The sequence below is a fragment of the Ranitomeya imitator genome, chromosome 4 (genome assembly GCF_032444005.1).
Source record: "Ranitomeya imitator isolate aRanImi1 chromosome 4, aRanImi1.pri, whole genome shotgun sequence".
Taxonomy (NCBI): domain Eukaryota; kingdom Metazoa; phylum Chordata; class Amphibia; order Anura; family Dendrobatidae; genus Ranitomeya; species Ranitomeya imitator.
Window position 1 is genome coordinate 370957381 of NC_091285.1, and position 12318 is coordinate 370969698.

The 12318-nt window shown below is 41.6% G+C and overlaps 1 protein-coding gene across 4 annotated transcripts in view; it reads right to left on the minus strand.

Moving 5' to 3' along the window:
* The window catches only part of CACNA2D1 (calcium voltage-gated channel auxiliary subunit alpha2delta 1), a 1366870-nt gene that overhangs the window by 1147207 nt on the left and 207345 nt on the right, over positions 1 to 12318 (minus strand). For all 4 annotated transcript variants that reach the window (XM_069765154.1, XM_069765155.1, XM_069765153.1 and 1 more), the window contains exon 2: positions 1681 to 1762. In XM_069765154.1, coding sequence (XP_069621255.1) covers positions 1681 to 1762 — 82 coding nt within the window. The remainder of the gene's footprint in view (positions 1 to 1680; positions 1763 to 12318) is intronic.

The window sequence follows — 12318 nt, forward strand, 5'->3', positions numbered from 1 at the left end:
TATAGAGAGAAAATTAAATCATAAGCATTTGGCTGACATTCTCCAGTAATAAGGCTAAAAGCGATAAAGCTATAGTCTGTCCGGGAATACCGCCAAAACGATCAATAATTTTTTTATTTTGTTATCCATTTATTTTATTTTGATATCCATTTGTTCTTTACATATATATATGCTACGTGTAGGATTTTACCAATGGCATTTAATAGTAACATAAAATATTTGGACTTGTGATAATACTGACAGTAGCCCATTTAATAAAAATAATAGTAATTCTTGTATGTGGCTGCATGGCCTTAGAAAGACTTCCAGTAATTAGTATACATCTCGGTATGCCTCAGAAGTGTGCCGCCTTCGAGTACTGTAAGTCATCTTGGGAAGCCCTTTCATGCAGCACTTCCAACACTGCAAAGGTCATCACACTGCAAGCTACACTGCTGTTCGCTTTCATTCCCGCTTTTGATTCCATACATATCTAGTTCTCAAAAATACACAAAAGATTTGTTGCCTTATACTGCAGTAAAAACATAGAGGGCATGATTAAATATTAACTTTAAAGTTTAACTGACTTTGTAGGAATAAAATAAAAATGAGGTGGCAGATTGTTTTCTAACAGAATAACTTAAAAGCTCACACAGAAATAAAACAAGGCTTACTAGAGAGTCAGAAGTCATGTCTTTAATACTGATAGCAAAACAAATATTTTTAATACAAAAGAAAACATTGCAATTTGCCCAAATAGATTAAGCAATGTATTTCATTTGGCACAGATGGCAGCATGTAAGTAGTTTCGAATACAATTCTAACAGTAAAAATCCATAGAAAATATATATAAGGGCAATGCACCTCCTCATTCTGTTTTAGACTTTATATGTTTTGTTGAGTACCATTATGGTATTACATTGAATCCAATGAGGTATTTTAGATATTTATCAACAGAAAACACACTTTATTGCCATTTGGACTAAGGATAGCCATACACATCAGATGGCTCCTGTATTCTCTATGAGAAAACTGCCAACAAACATGTTGGCCTGTGGCTTATCTCGAGAGAACAATGCGATCAGCAGACCAAAATCGGACATGCGCAATGGACATTTCTCCCAACCATTAGTCGGCCGGCACCCATACACACATTTGACTGGCGACATTGGTAGTTTCAGCCATTAGTGTAATGTGCATGGGGGCCTTAAGAGTCCACTCCCAACCGGTCCGAAATGTTGATTCTAAAAACTGCTTGTAATGCTATATGGATCTCTGTAAATTGGCACACTATGGGGAGTGTCAAAAACTATTTTTATGCAATTTAGGCCTCCATTAAATATAAGAAAGCTGGCTTACTAGTGCCAACCATGGGAGGTAGTGATCTAAGATAGATCAAGTCTTATTCTGTAATGGGCATGACACATCATTTTTTAACCAAACAAGAGTCTTCTTCACAAGAAAAGTATATATAAAGCATCAGACTCCGGTTTCAGGTTTTTCCATGCAGTGCAGATTACTACTGGGTTACCTACACATATTGTGAATAGAGCTGAGTATTCGGCATAACATGAAGCATGGTAAGTACTAGTTTTGGTAAGGTAGTTGAACAAAACATAACTCATTAAACGTTATTGTCAATCTGATGAAAGTACCAAACATAAAGCACCATAAAATTACTAGGTACATTTGTTCACTTACTTCTGCTAGCTGGTCCACGCCACTTGCTGTTCTTGCCAAGGTAACAAGATCATTCTGCATCTTCTCAACCCATTGTTTAATGCTAAGGAGATAAAAATGTAAAATATATTTAGAAAAATGAGCCCCCATCATGCACTGTAATGTTTTAGCTGTACAGTCACATATAGTAAATTGATTGTCACTTTTTCTTACGAGACCAGAAAACCCAGTTAAGAGTTCCACTTGCTTATAGATACTCTCCTTACCCAATAGCCAAGATTAATATCCATAGACAATGTGCTGCCCTCAAATTACAATTTCTACTGCAAGGTCATAATATCTTGTCTAACTCCCCTAATCCCTACACCTAGTAAGGAACTGTTCATCTCTTCTTCAATCATCCCCATTCATCTCACTTCCTCCTCAGAACTGTTCCTCAACATACAATCCTCTGTCTCAAAGCACAGACAGCCACCTCATGCCCTCTCCTGCTCCCACCTTCTAACACTTTCTCTGCTCCTTCTCACTGCTGGTGATATCTCTCCAAATCCTGGTCCTCCTCACCACATCCCCAGAGTCAGTTCTACCTCCCATCCACGCTCTATCACAAATTTCCGTAACTTCTCTAACCTTATACCCATCCGCCCGGCCCCCACTTCCCCAGTCCCACTAGCAGGAGCTCTGTGAAATGCTCGCTCTTTCTGCAACAAGCTTTCCTACATCCATGATATTTTTATTACTTACAAACTTTCCTTCCTCGCCATCACCGAAACCTGGCTCACTCCTTCTGACACAACCTCTCCTGCTGCACTCTCGTATGGTGGCTTCCACCTTTCTCTCACACCCCGCCCCAGCAGCAAGCATGGTGGAGGAGTAGGTTTTCTCCTGTCAGATAACTGCTCCTTCACCCCAATCCCACTGCCTCCCACTGTTACCCTCCCTTCCTGTGAGGTGCACTCTGTGCGCATCTACTCCCCCTCCAACCTCCAACTGGCTGTCATTTACTGCCCCCCAGGGCCAGCCACCACCTTCTTTGACCACTTCACCACCTGGCTACTTCATTTCCTTTCTGCGGACATCCCCACTATCATCATGGGCAACTTCAACATCCCCATTGACACTTCCCTCTCAGCTGCCATTAAACTTCTATCTCTCACTTCCTCCTTTGGCCTCACTCAATGGTCTTCTGCAGCCACTCACAAAGATGGTCACACACTGGACCTCATCTTCACCCGCCTCTGCTCCCTATCTAACCTTTCTATCTCACCTCTTCCTCTTTCTGACCACAACCTACTCACATTCTCTTCCCTCTCCACTCCTTGTCTACAATCCCCACCCCACAAACTTGCACACCCTCACTGAAATCTTAAACACCTGGATCTACACTCACTCTCTGAATCCCTCCTCCCTCTCACAGACATAAGTTCCCTACACAATGCGGATAACGCTGCTGCTCTATATAACACCACAATAGCTGCAGCTTTGGAATTTCTGGCCCCTGTCACACATACCAAAACTCGCAAAATCAACAGACAGCCCTGGCACACTAGCCTGACCAAAGAACTGAGGCAAGCTTCCAGGGCTGCTGAGCGGAGTTGGAAAAGATCCCACTCCAACGAGCACTTCATTGCATTCAAACAGTCCCTTACTACTTTCAAGACCACACTTGCCACTGCAAAACAAACCTACTTCTCATCTCTCATATCCTCCCTGTCTCACAACCATAAACAGTTATTCAACACCTTCAACTCTCTCCTCCGTCCCCTAGCACCTCCTCCCTCCCCACTCATCTCAGCTGAGGACTTTGCCTCACTTTTCAAGCAGAAGATTGAGAACATCAGAGACAGTTTTAGTCGACAAAACCCAGAGCCCTTCCTCCCAACTACCCTGCCCCCACCTCGAAAACCAACTTCTCCACCATTACAGAAGATCGACTCTCCACTCTATTCTCAAGATCACATCTCATAACCTGTGTACTTGACCCAATCCCTTCCCACTTCATCCCAAACCTTGCCACAGTCTTTATCCCAACTCTAACCCATCTCTTCAAGCTATCACTAACAACTGGTGTTTTCCCCTCAAGCTTTAAACATGCCTCAATCACACCTATCCTCAAAAAGCCCTCTCTTGACCCATCCTCTCTATCTAGCTATCGCCCTATATCACTTCTCCCCTATGCCTCAAAACTACTGGAACAATACGTCCATCTTGAACTGTCCTCCCATCTATCTTCCTGCTCCCTCTTCGACCGCTTACAATCAGGCTTCCGGCCACACCACTCCACTGAAATTGCCCTAATTAAGGTCACCAATGACCTATTAACCACCAAGAGCAAGCGACACTACTCTATCCTCCTCCTCCTAGACCTGTCCTCTGCCTTTGATACAGTGGACCATTCCCTATTACTACAAACCCTCTCATCACTTGTCACCACAGACTTGGCCCTATCCTGGATCTCGTCATACCTAACTGACCGAATATTCAGCGTCACCCATTAACACACCACCTCCTCACCTCACCCCCTATCTGTCGGAGTCCCGCAAGGTTTAGTTCTAGGGCCCCTGCTCTTCTCCATTTACACTTTTGGCTTGGAACAGCTCATAGAATCTTACGGTTTTCAGTATCATCTCTATACTGATGACACACAGATCTACATCTCTGGACCGGATATCACCACCCTACTAACCAGAATCCCTCAATGTCTATCCGCTATTTCATCCTTCTTCTCCGCTAGATTTCTAAAACTTAACATGGACAAAACAGAATTCATTGTCTTTCCATTATCTCATGCGACCACCCCCCCAACGAACCTATCCATTACAGTAAACGCTGCCCACTCTCCCCTGTCCCACAAGCTTGCTGCCTCGGGGTAATCCTTGACACTGATCTCTCCTTCAAACCGCATATCCAAGCCCTTTCCATTTCCTGCTGCCTTCAACTCAAAAATATTTCATGGATCCGTACATTCCTAAACCATGAATCTGCAAAAACCCTAGTCCATGCCCTCATCATCTCCTGCCTCGACGACTGTAACCTCCTGCTCTGTGGCCTCCCCTTTAACACTCTTGCACCCCTCCAATCTATTCTAAACTCAGCTGCCTGACTAATCCACCTGTCCCCCTGCTATTCCCCGGCCTTTCCCCTCTGTCAATCCCTTCACTGGCTCCCCATTACCCAGAGACTCCAGTACAAAAGCCTAACCATGACATACAAAGCCATCCACAACCTGTCTCCTCCATACATCTGTGACCTCGTCTCCTGGTACTTTCCTGCACGCAATCTCCGATCCTCACAAGATCTCCTTCTCTACTCCCCTCTTATCTCCTCTTCCAACAATCGCATACAAGATTTCTCTCGCGCATCACCCCTACTCTGGAACTCTCTACCACAACATATCAGACTTTCACCTACCATCGAAACCTTCAAAAAAAAACTGAAGACCCACCTCTTCCGGCAAGCCTACAACCTGCAGTAACCACCGATCGACCAAACCTCTGCATGACCAGCTCTATCCTCACCTACTGTATCCTCACCCATCCCTTGTAGATTGTGAGCCCTCGGGGGCAGGGTCCTCTCTCCTCCTGTACCAGCTGTCACTTGTATTGTTCAAGATTATTGTACTTGTTTTTATTATGTATACCCCTCACATGTAAAGCGCCATGGATTACATGGCGCTATAATAATAAATAATAATAATAATCTTGTGCCGTTAACTTTTATTTATATACAGATTATCTGCAATGAAATGGATACCCTCCAGGTCATTAAATGCTGCCAAGGTATCTATTGGGATATAGTGATATGCGTGCACACTTCATCTGCTACGGTTGTATATGCATTCTGTGCGTGCAATACGCTGTATGTGCAGCGACCGGACCAAGCACTGTTTCTCTTCTGACACTGTTCACCTCCACTGACTCTCATTGTTAATTGTTTGTTAAAGGAAAGCTCTCATCAGATTCATGCTGCTTGAACAATAGGCAGCATGAATCTGAACCTAACTGTGCAACTTCAATGTTTTTATTGTAATATGCTGCTGTATTTCAGCAAAAGAATTTCAAGAAATTCCATTGATCGGACACTGGAAAATCCAGCCCTGATCATGATTTCCTGACCCTGGAGGGCACTACAGCCTTATTCCCAATAGCCATTTTAAAAGTGTAATGAGGGAATAAGTACGATTAGCGGCCTCCATTTTAATGAGTATCGTCGGTGGTTAAACATACCAAATGGTAATTAAAAAAAATACATAAAGAAAAGGAAGATATGAATGTGAGCTTTGCTTATTTCTTTCCTAACAATCATAGAGCTGACATATTCGGCAACACTGTAAAAAACAATTGAGATGAATACGTTTATAAAACAAAACAGAAAAAAAGTGTGAATAATTCTGACAGAATTAGTGTTTCTATTCAATCAGAGCTGCTAAGCATATGCTGAGATTAGAGATGATAAAATTAATTATAAGCATTCAAATTCACTTTGAATTTGGCCCCCAAAAAAATTGGATTCCCACCAAGTAAAATTTTTTACAATTCACTTTGCACAATTTTTTTAATTATTTTTTAATATTCATCCAGCCCTTAGGAGTCAAGCAAAATAGCAGTTAGTGGTCATTTTGAAAGATCCTAAAATGCTGGAATGGGGCTAGTTGATAAATAAAAAATATATACTCAACCTTTCTAAGCCCTACCTTTCTCTATGCCCCATCCATCCAGGTCCTCACAGTTCAGGTCTCGTCTTCGGTCACAGTTTTTCTTCAGTGTTCTTCACAGGACCTGTCTGGCGTTTGGCACCTGCACCACTGACACACGTCATGAAGTTGCCATGCCTAGTCAGAGCTGGAGACCAGACAGGACATGTGAAGAAGACTGAACATCTTCTGTGAAAGAAGATAGCACCAGAACTTTAAAGACAGGGTGGGGTGTAGAAAGGGAATAGTTTGTTTTGCTCTTGGGTCTAGAGATCTCTTATCAAACTAAGACACTTTTGACTCGTATTGAATAAATTTGATGGTCATGAAGAATGCATTTTTTGTGTACAGTTGTATAAGCCAAACTGCAAACTGTTAACAGAGCTTCAGACTGCAATTGTATGTGAGTTTTAGGGTTCACTCTTTTTTGGGGGGTTACGTTTCCCAAGTTTTTTCTTTCCATGCATTTTTGCCTTGAAAAAAAAATGCTGCATTTTACTGTACCAACAAAGTGATTGAGATTTCTACAATCTCATCCATTTTTTTGTGCTTGCAGATTTCAAATCTGCAGTTGTCAACTCTTTCAGCACTTTTGCAGCGTTTTCACCATTCAAAAGAACGTGGAAAAAAATTGCAAGTAAAATGGATAAAAAAAGTGTATTTTAAAGGGAACCTGTCACCAGAAAAAAGCTATTAACTTGCAGATATTGGGTTTATTCTGCAGATTAATAGAGTTACTAACCTGCCCGGCGCCTGCATGTAGCCAAACGCTATGGAGAGAAAATTAACTTTATTTTCCCTGGCAGCATTCTGTTTCAGTTACAGGAGCGGTGCCGGCGCTGTTTCGGTCACCGCTCCGAGTATATACCCGCACTGACTGTCACAAGAGACAGTGTCAATCAAGGCCAAGGGTGCGATTACAGCCACCGTGACCGAACCATCACCGGCACCGCCTCCGTGACTGAAACCGGAGCACTGCTGGGGAGAATAAAGTTAATTTTCTCCCCAGAGTGTTTGGCTACGTACAGGAGCTGGGCAAGTTAATAATGCTATTAACCTGCTGATTAACCCCATATCTGCGGTTAATAGTGTTTTTCCTGGTGACAGGTTTCCTTTAAGCACTGTTTTTCCTGCCAACACTTAAGTACTTGCAACAGATTTTTCTGCCTCAAATTACCGAACATGCGCACATACCCTTGTAAATGTAAATGCAATACCGAAAAGACTTATTTGTACATATAAAATTCATCATGCTTAATTACGAAAAGCAGTTGTACCAAAACATATGCAAAAATGAATGGTGTTTACTAGGGCAAACTATGATATGAGTAAGTAGAAAATTCCACAAGAACACTATAAGCAGATGCAATTCAATGCCATAAATGTAAAAAGATGGCTTTTAAAACACATCAGCGAGATTACATCGTAACCAATTAAAATGACACAAAATCGAGAATATTTCTGGCCGTTTAAATAGATTTCTTTTCACTATGCCATTTTTTTCACGTAATGATTCTGCTGAATAAGACAAGTGAGACGCAGAGAACTGGGACCATGATGAATCATCTAATCTGCCATAGAGCTATTAGTAGAATTGCAATACATTTAGATAAAGCATACATATTTCAGTGACCAGAGCTGGGTTATTATACAGAGGTGAATAAAAAAAAGAATTTGGGTGCCATCCAGGTTCTATAATGCACATTAAAGTGAAGTAAAATAAATATCATCTCTGGATATATCAAGTTGTCTGTGTAGATTCCAATTTAATTAAATGCCAATTGAATGGAATACAGTAGCATGTTAAAGTTCAGGCACCCCTGGTCAAAATTACTGTTAGGCCGGGGTCACACTAGCAATGAATACGGATGAGTGCTATGTGATAAAGCATCGCATAGCAGTCGGACCCGTACCCATCTATGGGGCAGCTCACATCACCGTCTTTTTGCTCGGCCGTATTATACGTGCAAGTGAAATCGCAGCATACTGCAAATGTCACACATACTTGGTCGAGTCTCAGCTCACTAGCTCCCATATCATCCAAGTGATGTGTGATATATGCTGATTCCAGCAATGGAGGAGATGGAGAAATTCATTTCTCCGCCTCCTCCGCAGCTGTGCTCCGATCCTCTCGCACAGACTACAGGAGCATGACACTCGGCTCCCGCTCGCAGCCTAGCAGGAGCTGAGGGTCATTAGCATATTGCAGCCGATGCTCTCGCATCGGATGCCATACACTCGTCTGACCCCGGCCTCATTGTGAACAGTTAAGCAAGTTGAAGATGAAAAGATCTCTAAAAGTGCAAAAGATGACACATTTCTTTTGTATTTTGGCAAAAAAAGACATTTTTTTACAAAATAAAAATAGACCAATTCAACAGTTTGGGCACTCTGCATGGTTAATATCTAGTCGCACCCCCATTTGCAAATATTATAGCTTGTAAAGCTTTTTATAGCCAGGCGAGAGTATTTAATTCTTGTTTGAGGGATTTTCATCCATTCTTCTTTGGAAAATGTTTCCAGTTCTGTGAGATTCCTGGGTCGTCTTGCATGGAAATGTTATTGAGGACTAGCCACAGATTTTCAATGATGTTCAGATCAGGGAACTCTGAGGGCCATTGTACAACCTTCAGCTTGTGCCTTTTGAAATAGTCTATTGTGGAATTTGACATATGTTTAGTATCATTATCTGTTTGTAGAAGACATCCTTTTTTCAACATCAGCTTTATTACAGATGGTGTTACATTTGCATCAAGAATTTGTTGAAATTTAATTGAATCCATTTTCCCTCTACCTGTAAAATGTTCCCCGTGCCAATGGCTGTTACACAATCACAAAGCATGATTGATCCACCCCCATGCATAACCCTTTTTCGACATCTGTCATAATAGTACACGGAAGTTTGACTCCCTCTCTTTGATGAGGGCTCCAGCACTGAGCTCACATCTTTTCCGGCATGTCAGCTGTTTTGAACAGCTGACATGTGCCTCTAACAGCCACGGGTGGAATCGTGATCCACCCACAGCAGCTATCTACTTAAATGCTGCTGTCAATCTCTGACAGCAGCATTTAACACAAGCTTCCAGCAAGTGTGCCAGAAATCCCGCCCATAGGTGACCCTGCCATGTGATTGCGGGTCACCGATGGGTTGGCATGACAACCAGAGGTCTGCAGCAGACCTCTATGGCTGTCGGCGCTCATAGCAAGTGAGCAATTCTGCTACATACAGGCGGTCTGATCATCGCCTGTTTGTAGCACAGTCGATCGGATTATGGCAGCTTCTAGTCTCCCATGGAGATTATTGAAGCATGCTAAAAGTAAAAAAAATTGTTTTTAAAAAATGAAAAAAAATTGAAAAAAAATATAAAAAGTTCAAATCACCCCCCATTCAAAATAAAACAATGAAAAAATCAAACATATACATATTTGGTATCACCGAGTTCAGAAGCGCCCAATCTATCAATATAAAGCAAGAATTAACCTGATAGCTAAATGGCATAACGAGAAAAAAAGTCAAAACGCTAGAATTACATTTTTTTGTTCACCGCAACATTGCATTAAAATGCAATAGTGGGCGATCAAAAGATCATATCTGCACCAAAATGGTATCATTAAAAATGTCAGCTCGGCACGCAAAACATCCCGCACCCAGCCAAGATCATGAAAAATGGAGACGCTATGGGTATCAGAAAATGGCACAATTCTTTTTTTTTTTTAACGATCTTTGGAATTTTTTTTCACCATTAAAGTAAAAAAGAATCTATACATGTTTGGTGTCTATTAACTTGTAATGGCCTTGAATATAATATAATGGCAGGTCAGTTTTAGCATTTAATGTACATGGTGAAAAAAAAAATGACTGTGGAATTGCACTTTTTTTGGAAATTCAGCATACTTGGAATTTTTATCCCATTTTCCAGTACACAATATGTTAAAACCAATGGTGTTGATCAAAAGTACAACTCGTCCTGAAAAAAACAAGCTCTCATATGGCCATTTTGAAAAAAGATAAAAAAGTTATGGCTCTGGGAAGAAGGGGAGCAAAAAATGAAAACACAAAACCAAAACTGTCTCTGGTCGTGAAGATGTTAATGGTTGGCAAGATTTTCTTTTCCTGGAATTCTGAGCCAAACATACCTTTGATCATTGTGGCCAAAGAGTTCTATTTTAACCTCATTGGTCCACAAGACTTGTTTCCAAAATGCTTCAAGCTTGTTTAAATGTTCTTTTGAATACTTGAATACGCTGATGCTAACATTTATGGTCAGGACAGAGGAGAGGTTTTCTTCTGATGACTCTTCCATGAAGGGGCAATATTTGTGCAGGTGTCTCTGAACAGTAGAACAATGTACCTCAAGTCCAGAGTTAAATCTATCCTAAGGTCTTTTGCAGCCAAGCAGGAGTTCTGATTTGCCCCTCTAGCAATCCTATGAGCAGCTCTCACTGAATTTTAGCTTAGTCTTCCAGACCTTATTTCCATTGTTCTTTTTAACGGCCATATTTTAATTCCATTTCGGACTGAAGAAAAGGTAACCTGAAAATACTTTGCTATCTTCTTATAGTCTTCATCAGCTTTGTGGCCGCCACCATTTTCATTTTCAGAGTACTACGGAACTGCTTAGACAAAACCCATTGCTGCTGCTTTTGGCACATGGTTAGATGAGGCTGGATTTTTATAAAGTTGGGAAATTTGCATCACCTGGCCTTTTCTAATGATGATAGTGAACAAGCCATGACCCTAACAGACTAATCAAGGTCTCACACGTTGCTCAAGGTTATATAAGCACGAAAACCTCCAAAGGTGATCAAAGTTTCACATAGGCTCATTTTCCTTATAATTCCATCGTATAATTCTTAAAATGTAAAAAAATTACTATATATATATATATAGAGTACAGACCAAAAGTTTGGACACGCCTCATTTAAAGATTTTTCGGTATTTTCATGACTATGAAAATTGTACATTCACACTGATGGCATCAAAACTATGAATTAACACATGCGGAATAATATACTTAACCAAAAAGTGTGAAACAACTGAAATCATGTCTTGTATTCTAGGTTCTTCAAAGTAGCCACCTTTTCTAGGTTCTTCAAAGTAGCCACCTTTTGCTTTGATGACTGCTTTGCACACTCTTGGCATTCTCTTGATGAGCTTCAAGAGGTAGTCACCGGGAATGGTCTTCCAACAATCTTGAAGGAGTTCCCAGAGATGCTTAGCACTTGTTGGCCCTTTTGCCTTCACTCCATGGTCCAGCTCACCCCAAACCATCTCAATTGGGTTTACGTCTGGTGACTGTGGAGGTCAGGTCATCTGGCGTAGCACCCCATCACTCTCCTTCTTGATCAAATAGCCCTTACACAGCCTGGAGGTGTGTCCTGTTGAAAAATAAATGATGGTCCAACTAAACGTAAACTGGATGGAATAGCATGCTGCTGCAAGATGCTGTGGTAGCCATGCTGGTTCAGTATGCCTTCAATTTTGAATAAATCCCCAACACTGTCACCAGCAAGCACCCACACACCATCACATCTCCTCCTCCATGCTTCACGGTGGGAACCAGGCATGTAGAGTCCATCCGTTCACCTTTTCTGCGTCGCACAAAGACACGGTGGTTGGAACCAAAGATCTCAAATTTGGACTCATCAGACCAAGAACAGATTTCCACTGGTCTAATGTCCATTCCTTGTGTTCTTTAGCCCAAACAAGTCTCTTCTGCTTGTTGCCTGTCCTTAGCAGTGGTTTCCTAGCAGCTATTTTACCATAGGCCTGCTGCACAAAGTTTTCTCTTAACAGTTGTTGTAGAGATATGTCTGCTGTTAGAACTCTGTGTGGCATTGACCTGGTCTCTAATATAAGCTGCTGTTAACCTGCGATTTCGGAGGCTGGTGACTCAGATAAACTTATCCTCAGAAGCAGAGGTGACTCTTGGTCTTCTTTTCCTGGGGCGGTCCTCAGGTGAGCC